Here is a 21,541-nt window from a genome sequence, read left to right on the forward strand (position 1 = left end):
ATGCGATGTGCTGACTAGCAGCCGATTTAGTACCGTTATCACCAAATGCAGCCGGCGACAAAGTGCTGGCAGTTTATTAAAATCTAAAAGCAGCATGAGATTATGAAACTCTCAGGACAGATACCAATATGGCAGAAATATCCATATTACCTCAAGCTCACTGTAAGGAATCGTTGTGTTTTATACAGCCCCATTTTCTGCACAAGCCTGATTTATGGTAATTAATGACGTAAACACAATGCAGTCATTTTCTTTAATCACAGGTCTATCGTCAGAGGATCTTCGTCGTATAATCTGACATTCTCATACAGCAGTGGCGAAGCGTTACTATTAGAGCTGGGACTTCAGCTGAGCCAAAACGTAACCAGACACACCAAAAAAGCAACAGGGCAAAGGATTTAGCAAGGGATTAGCGGCAGGGTGCCAGCTCGCTCCGCTGATTGTAGCTGTTGATGTTGATTTTAAAAGTAACTAAGTAAATTACATTGGGAAATGAATACTTAAAGGTTGACTGCCTTTTCATATTTTTCAAGTGTAGGTCATAAAAAGAATTTTCCCTGACGCCCAGATATTTTTGTTTAGTGGACCGAAAGCTACTGAATTCGAATCACAGACTTCCAATTTTATTAGGTTTATTTATTTATTTTTTAAAAATAGAACAATTAATGAATTTAGAGCCATGTGGCCCGAAATTCTCCGCTATTTTTTTTTTTTTTCTTGCTTCACCATGACCCAATTCAAGATACTACGTCATGCATCATGTGGTGGGCTTTCCCCGTTCGCACAAGGCATTGTGGGATACAAATTTGAAACAGGAGAGGAAAATGGAGGACACGAATGATGCGTAGAAGACCAACTACAGTAACAGAAAGTGTTGTGAAGGAAAGGAAACGCAGGACCAAACTAATAAATATTGGTGGTCAGTGAGCACCTCAGTGTGATCAGCTGTTTGTTTAGCCACAGAATGATGTAACTGTCAGTGCACAATCAAAGGTAAACCTGTAGATATCAGTAATGCAACACTGGATGCCAGCTGCTGTAAAACCCAAAAGAAGAAGAAAAAGAAGTGGGAGGTAAACCTGCGCATGCATACACAGACTTCCTCTGTCTGCTTGACTGCATGAAGTGAGCGATTTCATGCACATTATTTGCTCAGGAATCCCTTCAAATTAAATAACTTCCCAGCTACAGAAAGGCCTGTTTTTTTGCGATATTACAGAAATAAACGTATTTATTTTTTTTGAGGTCCGGTTTCTATCAAATCCTGTGCTCTGATTGGCTGGCGAGCGGGTCCATATCCTACGATACAGACCCCAGTTACGGACCCTGGATATGGACTTCTGGCGACTTGCTTGTTCACAACAACCATCGTAGCAATTTTTGTCAACATTTATTTTCGCATTTCTCAGGAGAATAGCATTAATTTTACAGCATGGATAGCGATAACAACAGTCTTCACAGCGAAAGCAAGTTTTACTACCCTGAGGAAGAAGAAATAAAAGAAAACATTTCTGGAGAAAGCTAAAAACCTGTAACTGCTGCTAACACCCAGCAAAAACATGGTTGAATCCTGAATGACTCAATTTTGTATAAATAGGGGACTACATAGGCAGCAAAATGTCGTTTTTTTTCCTGTCATGGAAGTGCACTTGTATACCGAGGAGGAAGCCATTTGCATTACAGCCGTGAATGAGGATTCAAAATGGCGGCCCGGCTCGGTTTTCCCTTTCGGGCGCTCTCGTTTTCTGTTAGAATTTAGTAAAGAAAAAAATAAATATATTATTTACCAGCTTAAGTTCAGTCCGTATGGTGAAATACTGTGACCTCAGCCTTGAATACTAACCTCGGCCCAGAGGGCCTCGCTCAGTACTTTCAAGACCTTGGTCACGGTATTTCACAATACGGACCTCTCAGCTGGTAAATAATATATAAAATAAAACCAAATTTCAGAGGGAACTAAATTTCACCGATTTTATTAAATCGAAAGGCCATCATACTTTAAGTCTGAGTGAAAAATATTGTAGCGAGCATGCGTGGAAGAAGAGTCTGGAGACAAAGTTTAGTTTCTCAGTCGTTAGCCTGTGCTTCTTGCTCTCAGGCTACATCCACACGACAATGGCAACGAGATTTTTTTTTTTTTTAAATATCGCGTCCACATGGGCAACGGATCAGTAAAATATCAGGTTCATATGGCAACGCAACGCTTGCTGAAAACGATGCAATACACATGCCACACCTCTACGTGCATTGTAAGACGGTCCCATCGGAGACACCAGACAATAGAAGTTGTTCTGCGCACTTATGCGCATGCGCACAGTGACTATCTCTGTCACTGTCACACTCACACACTTCCTCACTCCCTATCCTATGGATATAGTCCCTTTAAATCACGTGCTCGTTTTTTGAATGGAGAAAGAGGAATGAACGGGGGTAGATGGAAGCCGGTATGCCAACATTCTGATATCCGCCAGAATTCTTTAATGGTCCGGAATAAATTGAATGCTACACGTTGATGGATTACTTTGTTCTTCTACGCCCTTTTTGAGGAATGTATTGTCGGACTTAAACCAACATCTGAAGAGGTGAGATTGCTCCTTTTTTTTTCCCTGTTTTTGCTGGCGGGATTGACTCTGCCCTACGGGCTATTCTCTCTCTCTCTCTCTCTCTCTCTCTCACTTTGCACCATTACACAATAAATATTCACAGTGAAAATATTTTGTAAGCGCGTTTCATGAACCAAGTTATAGGATTTGTTGACAACTCGCATCGAGTTCGTTACACTTCTACCCGGCGTGAAGCACGTGGTTGTGACGTCATCGTAAACAAATCCGTTCTACTCATCCAGACGACTTCGCAACGGCTCCGTTGCCAGATTTTTTCACTCTGGAACCCATTCGCAAAAGATTTCGTTTTGGGGCACCCAAAACGCCGATGCCGTGTGGACGCCAGGCCGAAACGATAAACAATTTTATCAGATTCACCTGAATCCGTTGCCGTGTGGACAGGGCCTCAGTAGATCGCACTGGCTTGACCGCTTTATTAGCATAACAAGGCTAACAAATCCAGCATAAGCCCAGGCAGATGATTGTCCCTTGAAAAAAGCAGGCATCTCCAGCAATACAGCCTGTTAGGTTTTTTTGTTTGTTTGTTTTTTAATACAACCAGTTATCCATAGGTAGTGTTGATAACTGCCGACTTTGAAATGCATTTCAACAGTTTTCCCCTTTTCTGTTAGGTCCAGTGCTGGAGTTGGTCTTCCCTTTTATACAACCCCAATTCCAAAAAAGTTGGGACACTGTGTAAAACATAAATAAAAACAGAATGTGAAGATTTGCAAATCATAGAAACCCTATATTTCATTGAAAATAGTACAAAGACAACATATCAAATGTTGAAACTGAGAAATTGTATTGTTTTTTGAAAAATATATACTCACTTTGAATTTGATGTCAGCAACATGTTTCAGAAAAGTTGGGACGGGGCAACAAAAGACTGAAAAAGTTGTGTAATGCTAAAAAAAACTAATTTGGTTAATTGGCAACAGGTCAGTAAGATGACTGAGTATAAAAATAGCATCCCAGAGAAGCGGAGTCTCTTAGAAATAAAGATGGCGAGGGGTTCTCTGTGAAAGACTGCATGGGCAAACAATGCAACAATTTAATAATAACGTTCCTCAATGTAAAATTGCAAAGAATTTGTGGGTCACATCATTTATGGTACATAATATCATTAAAAGATTCAGAGAATCTGGAGAAATCTCTGTATGCAAGAGACAAGGCTGAAAACTGACATTGGATGCCTGTGATCTTCAGGCCCTCAGGTGAGACTGCATTAAAAGCAGACACGTGTCTGAAGTGGAAATCACTATATGGGCTCAGGAACACTTCAGAAAACTATTGTCTGTGAAAACAGTTCATTACTGCATCCACAAATGCAAGTTAAAACCAGATATAAATAATATCCAGAAACACCGCCACCTTCTCTGGGCCCGAGCTCTTTTATGATGGACTGAGGCAAAGTGGAAAATTGTCCCGAGGTCTGACGAACCAAAAGTAGAAATTATTTTTAGAAATCATGGATGCAACATGGTGGCACGGTGGTGTAGTGGTTAGTGCTGTCGCCTCACAGCAAGAAGGTCCGGGTTCGAGCCCCATGGCCGGTGAGGGTAGCCTAGTAAACTAGACCCACCTGCCTAGCAGCCAAAAATATTTTTGCCTAGCCTCGCACCATATAAACAAAACACCCCGGGCATCAAATCGTGCCCGCCAATCACAACGCAAGGTTTTTGTTTGGATTCTTTGGGCGGGCTTTTGCAGGAGTGACGACAAAGCTGCGCGACGCTGGAGAAAGCACAACAGGAAAGATGGCTACCGCTAGTGAACAGCGCGCGTTTGACTCCGCTTTGGAATCAGTTTTAGAAGAATTAGACTTGGAGTTTTCGCTGAAACATGAGCAGGGAGAGGCTCTCCGCTCATTCTTTTTCAAGAAGGACGTTTTCGCTGTTTTGCCGACCGGCTATGGCAAAAGTCTGATCTACCAGCTGGCTCCGCTCGTAGCCAAAAGGATGGGGCTAGTTTGTGCAGTACGAAGAATTAATAAACAGCTTTGAAACATTACTTTTTGATTGTTTCTTATTTTCCCGTTATTTTAAATTTAAGGGAAATTATTTCACCAAACACCACTAAATAAAAACTCTCAAAAACAGTTTAAGCAAACCCTTGAAAAACACTTGAAAAAAATAAGTGTATGTTAAGTATGTGGTACAGACTCCAAACTTGTGGTCATTATCTCCAAACTTCTTAATCTCTAGAACCTGTTTATTAATTAATACGCATTTTGAAAAATTATTTATTTCAAGGTCTCCCCCACTGCGCGCTCTGACTACGTCACAGTCACTGTTGCGCTGATTGGTCAGAGCGTTGGCCTATACGCACAGAGACAGTTTGAAAGACAGCGGTTTGTTCCTCCCACACCCGTCGGAAATGTCTATGGATCGAGGCCAGACTAAATATTCACATTTAGTCTGGCTTGCCAGGCTACGGCGAGGGCCTTTCTGTGCGGAGTTTGCATGTTCTCCCCGTGTCCGCGTGGGTTTCCTCCGGGTGCTCCGGTTTCCCCCACAGTCCAAAGACATGCAGGTTAGGTTAACTGGTGACTCTAAATTGACCGTAGGTGTGAATGTGAATGATTGTCTGTGTGTCAGCCCTGTGATGACCTGGCGACTTGTCCAGGGTGTACCCCGCCTTTCGCCCGTAGTCAGCTGGGATAGGCTCCAGCTTGCCTGCGACCCTGTAGAACAGGATAAAGAGGCTAGAGATAATGAGATGAGATGAATGCAACATCCTCCAGACTAAAGAGGAGAGGGACCATCTGGCTTGTTGTCAGTGCACAGTTTAAAAGGTGGCATCTGTGATGGTATGAGGGGGCATTAGGGCACATGACATGGGGAGCTTGTACATCTGGGAAGGCATCATTAATGCTGAATGATATATACACATTTCAGAGCAATATGCTGCCATCCAGACAAAATCTTTTTTCAGGAAAGGCCTTCCTTCTTTCAGCAAGACAATGCCACACCACTTTCTGCACATATTAAAACTGCATGGCTCTGTCGTAAAAGAGTCCAGGTGCTAAACTGGCCTGCCTGCAGTCCAGACTTGTCTTGAAGCGCAAAATATGACAAAGAAGACCCCAAATTGTTGAGCAACTGAAATTGTATATCCAGCAAGAATGGGACAACATTTCTCTTTCAAAACTACAGTAATTGGTCTCCTCAGTTCCTAAACATTTACAGAGTGTTGTTAAAAGTAGAGGTGATGCAACACAGTGGTAAACATGCCCCTGTCCTAATGTTTTTGAAACGTGTTGCTGACATCAAATTTAGAATGAGCATATATTAAAAAAAAAAAAACACAAAATTTCTCAGTTTCAATATTTGATATGTTGTCTTTGTACTATTTTCAATGAAATGTAGGGTTTCCATGATTTGCAAATCTTCACATTCTGTTTTTATTCATGTTTTAGACAGTGTCCAAACTTTTTTGGAATTGGGGTTGTATTATAAATTGTTTCTCCACAAAAGCCCGCCTTGAAAAAGGCAATGCAATTAAACTAGCCATGTCGATCTCCACTGCCATAGCTGCGGACTAAATGATCTTACTTCACTGCTGTGCTGACGGTGCCGACTCGCGGTTAAGCTCGCGTTGGCCTTCGAGAAGGCCTAGGGCGATAAATGTTTGGTCCCTCCCACTATAAATCAAAATCTGATTGGTTAATTCATCTGTCACTTCCTACATAAACATACACTGCCATGGCCTTCTGTCCCGGCACTGAAATCCTAACCAGTGAGTGAGCCGGCTCTAAACTCTTCTCAGCTTAGAGACAACAAACAAAAAAATCTCATTGGATAAGTCTATTTTAATGTTTTCAGCAGGAACCCTTTCATTTCTGAAGCAAATTTGATAGAAAATGAGGCCGAACTAGAAGAGAATAATTATCATGAAATTATGAAAGAATTAAAGAAGGTAAATATAATATTTGAAATGCTGATATGTTTGGGCCTTCTCTGAAGACCTAGAAGGCCCTGATGGTTCTTTTCTGTTATGTAAGTCAGCCAAGATTTTACTGGGATCATGTTGTGCAAAAAGACTGCTGAAAGTCTACAGTCTAAAAAGAACTTTAGTCATGTGACACTAATATGACTGCGGTATCTCTCTCTGTTTCTCTCGAGGTTTTAGCCTGGTTTGAGGAGGGCGAAGAGACAATAACAGCCTTCGTGGAGCCTTTTGTAATCCTGCTTATTCTTATAGCCAACGCCATTGTTGGTGTATGGCAGGTGAGTTGATATCTGCACTTAATTCGTTTCTAAATTTGCACACTCTTGCACATTTCTTAAAGCAGCAGTTTGTAATATTTCAAGCCCCGTCGCTGCCTACAAGGTATTCTGTAATTGCAGCGAACACAATTCGCTGTGAAGACCCTGTGTCCAAGCCCCATGCCCTATTTCAAAGCTCGGTATGAGTTTTAAAGAGGTGTGTCCAATTGCAGGGGTGGGGCTAATTTCCGGGACAGAAAAATGTAAACGGTGCTTTTAAACAGAGTTAAAAGAGCATTATGTGAAGGAGTTAGACCAATCTATTGTAGTGCAATATTTCAAATCGTAAAACTGTTAAGGTGCCTTTGAAAATGTGCTAAGAAAATGGGTCAGAAATGCCTCAAAAAAATCACAGATTGCACCTTTAACACGTGTTTACTTCAAGTTTTATGAAGATTTTTTTTTTTTTAGAAGAACAGACTTGCGTATTTGAGATTATTTTTGTTTTTGTAGACAAATATGTCTTTAGTATACATCTAGAAACAATTTTAAAATTACAACTTGCACCATTAACAAGTGCTTATGTAGTTTATTTGTTTCTTTGGCTCAGTGGTTACTTAGTCCACTTGATTTTTTTTTTTTTTTAGTGAACACTGATATAGAGCAGACTTTTTTTTTTTTGTTAGTTTTTTTTCCTTTTTTCTGTAGACAAAAATATATGGGTGGTATACAACTAGAAAATTATTTTAATTAGAAAACCACACCTTTAACAAATTACTTAATCTAGAAATATCTATTTTTTCCTCACACTTGGAAAGCATTCATACTTACAAATAGACCATCTTGATTTTTTTTTTTTGTCTGATTGCATTTATAATAAATTGAGATCTGATTTTTCCTCTTGCCCCGTAAGCTAAATAAAGTGTCTAAAATTTGAATCTTGCCAAAAAAGCTTTTCTCTTCCACAAAAAAAATGACACAAAAGAATGAATCTATGGTTAACGTGAAATGTTCTTTCAATTCTGACAAAGATGTGGTGTCGCAGGCAGTCATAAGCGTGAATCACTCGGGCAGATATCGTTAGCGTCTGTGCAGGTTTAGTGCAGACGGCCTTGTTCCTGCCTGTAAACATCCCGTGTCTTGGTTTTTTTTTTTTTTTAAATTGACAGGAGCGTAATGCCGAAAATGCCATCGAGGCACTTAAAGAGTACGAGCCGGAGATGGGGAAAGTCTACAGACAGGACAGGAAGACGGTGCAGAGGATCAAGGCCAAAGACATCGTACCTGGGGACATCGTGGAGGTAGCTGGTAAGACTGTTGGTTATTAGGGAAAACTTAATGCAATCTCTTAAACATGCTCTTAAATAGATTATTGTATAATAATGGCTCTGAATGCAGGGTGCTATTGTGCTGTCTGTGCTTTGATTAACTACTGTGACAAACACACACACACCGCATTACACGCCGCTAGCAGAGCTTTTGTCTGTTCTACGAACTCTCAGCCTCTCTCTCTCTCTCTCTCTCTCTCTGTCTCCCTCTCTTTCTCTCACACACATACACACATCGTTCACAGCCTTCTGCTCCCTCAGCACCTCTCCACATGTGCAAAAATGCAGAAAAGCTGACAGTCATGCTGGAATGAAATAGGATTAGGGCTTTGATTTATTTCAAGCCATTTCTGGAAGTTTGCAGGCCAGATTTTACATTCATAGTGTTGTGCTATAATCAGGGCTTTGAACCAGAATTTTTTTCCTATTGGTTCGTTCCGAACAGAAACGGAATTTTAACGTTTCCGGTTTTGGGTTCCACCATTAAATAGACGTTCCCGAACCGGTTAGAACAAAAAAATTTCGTTCCCGGAACAGTTAATTACGTTCCCTGTGAGCTGTTTAACAAATGGCTATAAAATTGTCTCTGTCTCATCCAGCTTAAGCCAAATGTAGGCTAATTCTATTACAACCGTCATTAAATAAGACAAGAAATAATTCAAAACAATTATTATTTCAAATGTTGGCGATTTGGATTCTCAGTATGTCTTCCCATCTACACAAACAGAAAAAGTGCCAAAAATGAAAGATAATTCGTTTGGTGTGTTACCAAAGGCTAGTCAGGCCCTATAGAGGGCTACCGCATGATGTCACCACGCCGCGAGATTTTGTTAGGCGCCATATTGGAAGACCAAGTACACATCTATGCAAGTACATACGTTCATAAAACAAACTACACCTGAAATGTAGCCAGGGCCGATTCTGCCCTAATCTGGACCCGGGTGCAACATCGCGCAAACACCCCCCCACCCCAAAAAAAAAAAAAAACAGTCTAAATCAGGACAACCATCACATAACTATAACTATAAACATTTTATATCAACTATTTTAACTAAATGGGCTATAATAAATAAGCCTGCAGGCAGCCACGGCGGGCTGCCTCAGAAAAGTAACCATTCAATGACCCAACTGAAGGCCTGCAGCCATGGTGGGCTGCCTTAAAAAGTAACCATTTGTCCTACCTTAAAACTCGTTTTGCATTTTCTGCCTCCTTTTTTGTATTTTCGACCCTGCGTTTATTTTCTTTCCTTTTCTGAAAACCCGATTTGTGTCCAGACATTTTGTTCTGCTACCAACGAACTAACTCGTCAGGTCTCGTGTCTCGAGCCCGCGATGATTCCCGTGGGAAGGGCAACAATTGATACATTTTTACAAACAGCCAATAGGGAGGTTGCAACGTTCAGGCTCTTCTTTGCTCAGACACTCAGTAATGCAATTACTCACTTTATCACGTGGAGACGTGATAGCAGTCCACCTTCCCGCGTTTTCTCAGCGAACGTCACACAGGAAGTGAACCCCAGCGGGTCATAGAAACTTGTGCAGGAGAAGAATGACTTTTTTATTTGTAGGCTACGGAAACTTTGAGGAACGAAATAAAAACCGGTATTAACCGGTTACCATTATTTTTAAAAAGCGTTTCTGTTCCGGAACATAAAAAATAATAAAGTTTCTGGTTTCGTTTCTGTTCCATGTGAAATAGAAAAAGTTCCCGGTTTTCATTTTCGTTCCTTGAACCGGTTCAAAGCCCTGGCTATAATATTTTACAATTTTGGGGTATGATTGTGGGCTGTGTAGCTTGTAAAGGATTTTTAACTCTCTTTGTGCTTCTTTTTTTATACCCCTGCTCTGAAGGGGGGGGGGTATACTGGTTTACCTCTGTCCGTCCGTCCGTATCTCCATGTTTCCATCCATCCAAAACACTCTTTTTCTCAGCAACCACAAATCATAGCCACTTGGTACCAAACTTCAGCTTGGGGTTCTATACCGTGTATACCGTTTTCAGGTCTGTCGCACATCGGCTTCCTGTTTACCAACTGAATGTATTTACGAAACATATAACGTAGATTTACAACATTTTCGTAACACTTTTCTCATCAACTACAAATCACAACTGCTTGATATTTGGTACTGAGCTTCAGCTTGGGGTTCTATACCTTGTGTACCGTTTTCAGGTCTGTCGCACATCGACTTCCTGTTTACCGACTGAATGTATTTACGAAACATATTGCGTGGATTTTGACGCTATTTCAAGAAGCAAAATGCTATTTCAAAATGCCAGTTTACCAGGATGCTATTTGAAATCCCTGGGGAGAGACACTGCTCTTTACTTACTTGTTTCAGGGTTCATTATTTGTTGAAGTCAACATTCATAACAAGTGTCCTGTTCCTTCGATTGCTTGCGTTCTGATATAAGCGAGAACGGGGGGGATACGTAAGTGAGCAGTAGCTCACAGGTGATCTTGTTTCTTTTGTTCTAGAGTAGTGCTCGATTTTATTTTTATCTGCAAGGCGAGATTATGGAATGTGCTATGTATAGCTCACAGTGACAATAGTGAAGATGACAGGTGTTGAGTTCTTCATGGAGGCCCCACCACCCCATGTCCTCTATCCTCATTGCCATACTGGAGTATTGCAGTGTGTGACGTGAGCGATGGTCCACACAAATGTCAGTGTCACAATTGTGACTGCGTAATTAATGTGACGACCTTACAATGTTCCAAAGTAGACAAGCAGACTACTAATGATATGGACACATGGACTGTGAACTGAATCACATAGATTTTTAAAAAATATATATATTTTTTATGTAGATGTATGCAAGCTGTTAATCTTGGAATATAATTTAGTCATAATGCTTCCATGGAAACCTCTTTTCAACATCTGAGTGGTGGTAAGATATTCAGCTGTGTGAATGAGGCAGAAGGACAGGAAGGATCCGCTGCACTGCTGCTTGGTCAATGGAAAGGATTCGTTCATACAGCATTTCAGTTTGTAGTGTATTTCAGAATTATTGGAATAGCTTTTAAAAATGCAGCACTATGTAATGTTAGGTTATGAAACAGTATCAGTCATACTGAGGAAAAGAAGAACGATCGCTGGTCACTTGTCCAGTTTAGAGAAAAAACAGACCGGGAATCATTTGGGAGCTGAGTGAGTTGACTCTTTTGGTTGAGCTGAGCCAAATGATCTGACTCACTGAAAAGAATCAGATATGTCCTTACTTGAACCTACAAATGCTGATAAAGAGTTGCTCTTATTATAGTGTTTATTACAAGCTGAGCTCTGTCTTTTTAACTCATATTTCTTCTTATTATTAATTCAGTATGAATTATGGAATCAATTCTAATTTCGTAAATATTCAAGTTTGAAGTTTTATTTTCCCAGTGAATTACAGCGACAGTGTCCGTTCCAGCTGATGATGTCACAGCGGGTTTCTCACCCACTCCTCGTTCCCTCCATCCCTGCCTCGTCTTTCTTATTTATGGAAATAGTTTCACACGCTGGCAGCACGGTGGTGTAGTGGTTAGCGCTGTCGCCTCACAGCAAGAAGGTCCTGGGTTCGAGCCCTGGGGCCGGCGAGGGCCTTTCTGTGTGGAGTTTGCATGTTCTCCCCGTGTCCGCGTGGGTTTCCTCCGGGTGCTCCGGTTTCCCCCACAGTCCAAAGACATGCAGGTTAGGTTAACTGGTGACTCTAAATTGAGCGTAGGTGTGAATGTGAGTGTGAATGGTTGTCTGTGTCTATGTGTCAGCCCTGTGATGACCTGGTGACTTGTCCAGGGTGTACCCCGCCTTTCGCCCGTAGTCAGCTGGGATAGGCTCCAGCTTGCCTGCGACCCTGTAGAAGGATAAAGCGGCTACAGATAATGAGATGAGATGAGTTTCACACGCTCGTTATAAACTCATAAAAGAAATTCCAAACAGCAACTAATCTGTCACTTAATTAACAGTTATTCCATGAAATCGAGTCGTACATGAGCTGCTATCCGACGAGGCGCGTAGCACTGAGTTGACTATAAGCCATGTATGACAAGATTGAGTGGAATAACTGTTTTATTCTATCCACATTCACTGGATTTTTAGAAACGGAGCATTTTTATTTTTTGCAAATTCAATAAATAAAAACTTTATACAAAACGTCAGACAAAATCATTTCCGCTTAGAATGTAAACAAACCGGCGAAATGATAGGAGCCATTTGTGAAAAATGCGATAATAATAATTCTTGAAAAATAAAAAAAAGATATGTTCTTACCATCAAATACTTTTATTCCATATTTTGTTGCTTTTTTTTTTTGAGGGGGGGTTCTCTTCTTCTTTTTCTTCTTCTTCTTTAGGGCTTTTTGGCGGTTGGCAAACCAACTTAAAGGTGCATTACCGCCTCCGACTGGACTGGGGATACTGGGGGGGGGGACACAAACAAACAAAAATTCTTTTGTCTATTTCCTTTTCTTTTAAATACTTGATAATTTTTGGGGTTTTGTTTTCAAGTAGTTTCGATTTTGTCCTCGGCTGGTTCAGCAACACGCGCCGCCATTTTGTTTTTCTTTACCCACGGTATATGAGCTGATAGCCTAGTAGTAGAGTAACCAATCAGAGCGCACGATTGCTCATATCTAGTGAATGTAGACAGAATAAAATGAGTGATAAGTACAACTCAAATAAGGACAAAAAGTGTTTTGATTCTGTCTATGAATTCTCCTACAAGGCGGAGTCAAAGCTACCAACTCCATTGCTAGTCAGAAGTAGTCTGGCTAACGCGACTTCAAAGCTCTGCGAGCATTTGGTCTGGCAAAGATATTAAGCCCAACCGTTTCCCAAAGTGCGTGGTTGACCCGCCTCCCTGAAATGCCTCAGTTTGCTACTGGTCGAAGCCAGAAAAGGCTGTGACGAAGCTTAAACCAATCACATCACTCTTTCCTCTGACGTATGTGACGCGACGGAAACTGCTTGAGTAACAGGAAGAAGATAAATACCTCCAGGGCTGCTCTTTGCTCCGTTTTCAATGAGAACTTCCCGTTGAATGCTTTCAAGACAGCATCTACCGCTGTGTCAAAGGCTTACCGCTGCTCCACGTTCGTAATGTTTCTAGTGAATGAAGCGCTTCCGGCATAGATTCTGTAAACAATCTATGGCTTCCGGTCGCAGTTCTACTACGTCAGTGCCTTGAACACGCCTCTACCCAGGGCCGTTGGAGATGCTCAAAGTTGATTGGCTCCCGATTTTTCGGGAGCTTGGAAGAGCTGTAGATAGCTTGCCTGGCCAGACTAAGCTCACAACAGGCCCTCGTGTTGCGTCACGCTTAGGATGGGCGAGCCCAGGCTAAGTCAGAAGAACAACCTGCTACAATTGGGTTGCCCTGTTGTATGTCAAATGTTATTTTTTACATCACTATTTTTAAAAAATATATATTTTCCGGTATTGTGATATAATATTCTTGCCATATTGTCCACCTGAACATACAACGGCAATGTCAGTCACTGATACAGGTAATAACCACAGGTCAGAACGCTGTCAGCGTCTCCTGTAAATGCTTCTCAGACGACAGCCAGATTATATTTGTACTTGTGATTATTTGCAGGAAAAAAAAGAATGTCCAGTAAAACTTCAGGAATCACATTCACTGTTCAGACTTGACATCCAATCCGCTTTCACCCGTTGTGGAAAGAAGAAGATCTAATTTTACTGCCTGTTTTATCATCTCCAACCATGTGAAGTTTGTTTTCAAGCATCTGCACATTCAATACCTGATGCAAGATGTGACAGTTTTGGATTTCCTCTCGCTTTCGTCCCATTTCCCCTGTGGCCTTAGAATCTGGCACCTCTCAGAGACTCTGGATAGCTTGAGCACATTTTTGCATCGACAGTTAAGTTGGTAAACACAGCTGTAATGAAGAGCAATGACAAGTGGCTGCATGTGTTATTCACTTTAGATGGAGGGAGGCTCTTACCCGAGGCTTTTAGCTGACACTGGAGAGGATTTCATAACCTCATGTGTCTTTTGACGTTCTTGCTTTCTCACCATGCAGTCAGGACTGTAAGTGACTTGGCCGTGAACAGAATGACAAACAGCACAATCTGTCCTGACTCTCAGACCCTAACAGGGTTTTTTCTTTTTCTTTTTTTTTTTGTGTGCGTATGTGTGTTTTAGTGTACATGTAAGTCTCATCGTCATCCTGTCCTCCGCTAGATGTATTTTGGGTCGTAAACATTTACAGAGACCTCATACTCTCTTATCATGCCTAGAAGGATTATTAATATTTACAGCACCGTACTGTTGAGTTCTCAATTCAGACCGATCAGAAGGTGTTGATTCGTTTTCTTTAACAGCAGCTCTGACAGTAGTTCCAGCTACAGGGTTTATGTTCAGGCACTTGTTTTAATAAAAGTCAAAATTGCACAGGGACTTGTATCGCTGACGCGCCACATAAATGTGCTTTAAAAAATAACAGTTGAAATTGTTGCTATGGTGACGTTTTCTTTGGGGGCGATGTTGATTTTTGGAAGGAGTCTCCAGTCTCAGCACTTTTAAACAGTCAGAGGTAAACCTGTAACTTTATGCTTTCTGAACTAGAAACACGATTTTGTAATTAGCTTTTTTCTGATTAACCCCTTCGATGCCCTTGGACGAGTCACTTCTCGTGGAATCTTTTACCGCTGCGCCTTATGACGGAAGAATGTTTTAGGCATTGACCGTACTTCATATGTGCCACTGTGAAGTAAAAGTAATGTGTCATGGAAGGTACATAAAAGGAGGTGTTTATGACGAGTAGTGTACGTCATAAGGCACAGCGGTAAAAGATTTCATGACGTACGTGACTCGTCCAAGGGTATTGAAGGGGTTAACATTTATTAATCAGCTGCATTATTTCTTACACTCATACTTATTTTCTCTTACTGACGAGAGAGAAAAAAGACGCTAATAAGGGAAGGACTACTCATAGCTGCTGTAATAGATAGATAGATAGATAGATAGATAGATAGATAGATAGATAGATAGATAGATAGACAAACAGCTGCATTAACTGGAAATAACTTGTTTTGCGGAGGTTCCAGGACTTTAAATATAAAAGGATAAAAAAGACGCATGCTTCTTTAAGGATTAAAATTTGACCTGTGATATAAGAGGGGGCGGCACGGTGGTGTAGTGGTTAGCGCTGTCGCCTCACAGCAAGAAGGTCCTGGGTTCGAGCCCCGGGGCCGGCGAGGGCCTTTCTGTGTGGAGTTTGCATGTTCTCCCCGTGTCCGCGTGGGTTTCCTCTGGGTGCTCCGGTTTCCCCCACAGTCCAAAGACATGCAGGTTAGGTTAACTGGTGACTCTAAATTGACCGTAGGTGTGAATGTGAGTGTGAATGGTTGTCTGTGTCTATGTGTCAGCCCTGTGATGACCTGGCGACTTGTCCAGGGTGTACCCCGCCTTTTGCCCGTAGTCAGCTGGGATAGGCTCCAGCTTGCCTGCGACCCTGTAGAAGGATAAAGTGGCTAGAGATAATGAGATGAGATGAGATATAAGAGGGATAAAACACTTTCAGATGTGCTGCACATCATTATTTTATTCACCGGCCACTTTAATAGGAACTTGTTCTTGAGTCCAAGGTTCCTGTTCTTGGCTGGCAGGAGTGGAACCCAATGTGCTCTTCTGCTGTTGCATGCTGAGATGCTTTTCTGCGCACCACGGTTGTAAAGAGTTGCTATAGACTTCCTGGCAGTACTGGCTATTTTCCTCTGACCTCTCTTCTCAACAAGACGTTTGTTTCCACCCACAGAACTGCCGCTCACTCAACTCAGTGTTTTTTGTTTTTCGCACCATTCCGTCTGAGTAAACTCTAGAGACCATTGTGTGTGAAAACCCCAGGAGATCAACAGTTTCTGAAATACTCAAACCAGTCCATCTGGCTCACACCAACACCCATGCGACAGCGAAAGAAAGTCACACTTCGAGATCACAATTTTTCCCGTTCTGATGTTTGAAGTGAACATAAATTACCTGAAGCTCTTGATTTGTATCTGTATGATTTGATGCATCGTGCTGCTGTCGAGGGATCGGCTGATTAGATAACGGCAGGTGGATAGGTGTTCCTAATAAAGTATCCGGTGAGTGTATTTTCCTATAGCAGCACTCTCCGTTGCACACAGAATCAGCCATTAGAAATGAATGCACAAAGTGATGAACAAACACAGTCTAATTGATGATGTCGGCAGGTTTGTATCTTCATTTAATGATGGTGGATGTAAACTACAAAATAGCTGCTTCTGAGGATTACCTGTCCTACATGGCTCACTCTGCGCTCCGTGTTCTCATCTTTCTGTTTGATTTGAGAGGCGTTATGTCACACAATACAATATAATATGTAATGGAAATGTTATAAGTGTTTGATTCATGCCTTTGCGTAACAGCTGTTGAAGAAGAGGAAATCCCCCTCATATCAAGCCGGGCGGGATGCACATTGTAGCCTGTGATTGATAACAGCACTGAGTTCTGCTCCTATTGTTGGGTCCCAGAGAGATGACCATAAAAGGAAGCGCTCGTAGGGTACCTCCTCTTGCTCCTCCTCCTGTCCTGGGCAGGCCAACGAGCCCAACTATACTGTCCTCAAGGCCGGCATGTAGGATTGCTCCAGAGCTGGCAATCATCTCCCGTCACTGAGGAGGCTCGTGAAGAGGAGTGGAGCCGCTGTCAGGTGTATTGTGCCCTCACGCTGTCAGCAAGGAACCGCAAATGGCTGCGCTGGAATGACTGCATTTATCACTGACATGAAGGAACAGGTGCCTAGTGCGCACTTTACTGTTGGTCACAAGCATCAGAACGAGTATCTAAGCAGCAGATGATGTCTTCTGTTTTTCGGATTCTAATCAGTCAGATCCACTGGATTAGTTTCAGTGGGTGGGATCATGGCACCGTCGGGTGTTTACATGTTATCCTGAGCTGCACTCTTCGGGATGCTATGGGTTTCTCCAGGGAAGTAATGAAAGCAGTAAATCTGAGCTATGACAACAGTGCAGTTCTCACCTCAGTCTATTTATATAGCACCTTTTCTCTACTTACAAGTATCACAAGGCAGCTTTATATAATATATAGTATAGATATAACAGGAAATGAACCCTTGAGCAAAATGAGTACCACAGAAAGACGTAACCTTAACTTTTAGAAACCCAAGTGTTCATTTTGTTGATTTGTTTTCAAACATAATTTGTCTTGGGGTGTATTTGGGGGGAAAGGCTGCAAAATTCCGATCCTACTGTAGGTTACAGAATTTTAACAAAGTTTAGAAAGTATGTGTTAACAGCGATGCATAAAAGTTTGAGGATTCAAATTAAAATAGAAAAATAAAGCATGCAATTTTAATAGTAAAATGTAATATATCCTATTCTATTGTTTCGAGAAAAATCACTTTTTCTGATTACGGGAAGTGACAAAAGGAAAGCCACTGTATCTCATCTCATCTCATTATCTCTAGCCGCTTTATCCTTCTACAGGGTCGCAGGCAAGCTGGAGCCTATCCCAGCTAACTACAGGCGAGAGGCGGGGTACACCCTGGACAAGTCGCCAGGTCATCACAGGGCTGACACATAGACACAGACAACCATTCACATCTACGGTCAATTTAGAGTCACCAGTTAACCTAAGCTGCATGTCTTTGGACTGTGGGGGAAACCAGAGCACCCGGAGGAAACCCACGCGGACACGGGGAGAACATGCAAACTCCACACAGAAAGGCCCTCGCCGGCCCCGGGGCTCGAACCCAGGAAGCCACTGTATCCTGTTTTAAAATTTGACTGACTCCTTAATGATAATAAACTTCAAAAATGAAATCCAGAACTAATTAACAGTTTTTAACTGAACCAAGTAATTATTTTTTGTCAAGTCGCTACATATCCACGCCACGGCATTGTCCCCCAAAATGCTACATATCCCATTCATCCATTATCTGTAGCCGCTTATCCTGTTCTACAGGGTTCTAGGCAAGCTGGAGCCTATCCCAACTGACTATGGGTGAGAGGCACGGGCGATTGCTGTAAGACAACGAGGGAGGCTCAGCCTCCTCTAAAAATGACGAACATCGTGTAGGATGAATTGCGCTAGGCTTATGTTATAGCCGACCTTATAACATTGCTATTTCAGATCCAGAATCATAGAAATATATGTGCTCAACCCAACTACAGTGCGAAATCATTCCGTTATAACTTTCCCCAGTTCGCCTAATGTGTACGTGAGTTTTTCCCCCTCGTGACAGCGCGATGCAGCCCAGCCTCAGTGGACTTCAATGGCATTTGGGAGCTATGCGCTTTTCAATATCAAAATGCAAGATGGTTATTGGACAAATACTGCGAAAACGCCCGCCCCCGGAGTCCCACGGACTCCCAGCCTCAGTGGACTTCAATGGCATTTGGGAGCGATGTGCTTTTCAATCTCAAAATGCAAGACGGTTATTGGACAAATACTGCGAAAACGCCCGCCCCACGGACTCCCAGCCTCACAGTGGGAGGGACATGGCAAAGCTTTCCGCGAGGAGACTGGTGATTGGTGAAAGCGGCCGGATATTTTCTTTGATTGACAGCTCGTTTCAAATATAGACAGGCAGCGGTGGATTTCAGTTCAGTCCCATGCGGATTCGCAAGTGCTGTGGTGTATTGTAAGAGCTCGGCTTACATTTCGATTTCATTCATTACATACGGTTTCTACCAGCTTTTTTAGTTTGTATATATTTTCATTGTAAATAAAGTGTAAATATGGTGTTGTCAAGTTTGCTATCTTAGTTCCAGAAATTTCGTTTATTCGAGTGACTGAACTTGAACTTGAGGGGGCTAGTCAGCTAGCAAGAAAGCTGCGCACGGATGCCAAGCATTGCTGATTTAATTCTGGCAAAGCCATTTGCCAGTCTTCCTTTCGAGGAAAAAATTAAAATTAAAGAGCAGGGTAGACCAACGCCTCAAATTGACTTGGTGAAAAAGGTAGGGAATAATACTCGTTCCTTTCAGCTCTCCTGGTACGAGAAAGTGAATTGGCTAACAGCAAGTGACCCACATCAACAACAGTAAATAGGCTACTTTAGTAATATGTCATGGATGGACCAAAAATATAGAATATATTTAAAATGTTTATGCTGAGTATATTATATTGGAATATATATTTCTCTGGATATGAATTAAACACAGCTACAATTTGGAAAACATTTTTAAACAAAAACACAGCCGAGAACATTTCACACTACAGACCTGGATTAAAAATGAAGGGTTATCAAAATTGTCAATAAAACATTTCTCAGTCAAAATAAGTAAAAAATAGGGAAAGTGTCATTGAATGAAATGTGTGGCACCCAGCTCTGTTTGGCTCCCCAAGGTCAGTGCTTGTGCCTATTCCAGAACACTCTGCTGTTACTGCTGAGGTTCCTGACAAAGAGCTGCTTTCAATAATGATCAATTTTTAAACATGTCACAATTTTAAAATATAAAATGTTAAAATATACCCCCCCCCCCCCCCCCAACACCACCATTATGTATATTGGACAGTAGGCTAATGGGCCAAAAGAACCTGTTATTTCACAGTTTGTGACCCTGCCAACAATCAGCCAGATCAGAGGCAAGAGTATGGGCAAAATTGATGTGTTTTTTCTTTTAAAATCTGGAAATATCGTAACCGACCAGCCTCCCCTGTTTGAAAGACTACCAGCCGCCACTGGTGAGAGGCGGGGTACACCCTGGACAAGTCGCCAGGTCATCGCAGGGCTGACATATAGAGACAAAAAAAACATTCACACCTACGGTCAATTTAGAGCCACCAGTTAGCCTAACCTGCATGTCTTTGGGAGAAACCGGAGGAAACCCACACAGACACGGGAAGAACATGCAAACTCCACACAGAAAGGCCCTCGTCAGCTGCTGGGCTTGAACCCAGGACCTTCTTGCTGTGAGGCGACAGCGCTAACCACTACACCACCGTGCTGCCCCTTTCTATTTAAAGTGCATTTAACCGTGTTCTTTCAAGACAGATTATTTTATTTTATTTTTTTAGATTATTTTATTGAAATAATTCATAATTCAGTGTGAAATTGTTCAATAAATGCGAGAAGTGACGAAGCGATTTCCTACTTCATGGGCGCAGCCATCTTAGAAGACTTCAGGTCAATGGCGGCCTCTGATTGGCCAAATGGATATGTCCGGTTTTGATAAAAATCGGTGATGGCGCTTGTTGCGTTTTGGAATGAAAGGCCGTAATGCAGTGTGTAAATCAATGGCAGATATCGTGTTTTGGCGAAAACTGAATATGGTACGAGTAAGATATATGATAATTGCTGATGGTTTGGTGGAGGGAGTTTCAATTTTTCAAATTTGGCGTTTTTTTTCGCGTTTTGGAACCAAACTCTTCAATTGTATAAAGGTGGCACAGTGGTGTAGTGGTTAGCACTGTCTCCTCACAGCAAGAAGGTTCTGGGTTCGAGCCCAGTGGCTGACAGGGGCCTTTCTGTATGGGTTTCCTCTGGGTGCTCTGGTTTCCCCCACAGTCCAAAGACATGCAGGTTAGGCTAATTGGTGGCTCTAAATTGATTGTAGATGTGAATATGAATGGTTGTTTGTCTCTCTGTTACCCCTTTTCCACCAAATCAGTTCCAGGGCTGGATCGGGGCCAGTGCTGGTGCTGGTTCACAACTCGTTCAACTTGGGAGCCAGCTGAGAACCAGTTTGCTTTTCCATAGCTCGCGGTGCTAAGGGAAGCCACATCATTACGTTGCTGTATACGTCAGTTACGTCGTTGTATACGTCAGTTACGTCGCTACGTTTGCATAAACCTTGGCGCGAATATCGAAGCAAAAACAACACGGAAGAAGCAGCAGCAACAACAATAATAATAATAATGGATGACTTCGCGTTTGTACAGCTGCTGCTTCTCGTCGCTTAAAATGGCGATCTTTCGCGGTCTTGTTATTGTTGTTGGTCTTAACAACTCCGCGCCCCCCCCGACATAAGCGGTTCTTTCCTCTGGCCCAGCAAAGACTTGGTGCTAGCCTGGAACCGGTTTTTCTGGCCCCAGAGCCAGTTCTTTGTCAGTGGAAACAGAAAACCCGGTTCCAAACTAAGCACTGGCCCCGAACCAGCCCTGGAACTGCTTTGGTGGAAAAGGGGCATGTGTCAGCCCTGTGATGACCTGGCGACTTGTCCAGGGTGTACCCTGCCTCTCACCCATAGTCAGCTGGGATAGGCTCCAGCTTACCTGCGACCCTGCACAGGATAAGCGGTTACAGATGATGAATAGTTGTATAAAATCCTGAGTATAATATTTAGTTTTTTTGAACAAGTACGGAAGCTATGACCTAATGGTTAGAGAAGCAGCTTCGGGATCAAAAGGTCACTGGTTTGATTCCCTGGACCAGCAGGAATGGCTGAAGTGCCCTTGAGCAAGGCAC

At 42.2% G+C, this 21,541-nt stretch overlaps 1 protein-coding gene across 2 annotated transcripts in view; it reads left to right on the forward strand.

Moving 5' to 3' along the window:
- The window catches only part of atp2a2a (ATPase sarcoplasmic/endoplasmic reticulum Ca2+ transporting 2a), a 110,826-nt gene that overhangs the window by 22,159 nt on the left and 67,126 nt on the right, over positions 1-21,541 (forward strand). For both annotated transcript variants that reach the window (XM_060932333.1, XM_060932334.1), the window contains exons 4-5: positions 6,731-6,835; positions 7,984-8,122. In XM_060932333.1, the coding sequence (XP_060788316.1) occupies positions 6,731-6,835; positions 7,984-8,122 (244 nt within the window). The remainder of the gene's footprint in view (positions 1-6,730; positions 6,836-7,983; positions 8,123-21,541) is intronic.

The sequence above is a fragment of the Neoarius graeffei genome, chromosome 10 (genome assembly GCF_027579695.1).
Source record: "Neoarius graeffei isolate fNeoGra1 chromosome 10, fNeoGra1.pri, whole genome shotgun sequence".
Classification (NCBI taxonomy): Eukaryota; Metazoa; Chordata; class Actinopteri; order Siluriformes; family Ariidae; genus Neoarius; species Neoarius graeffei.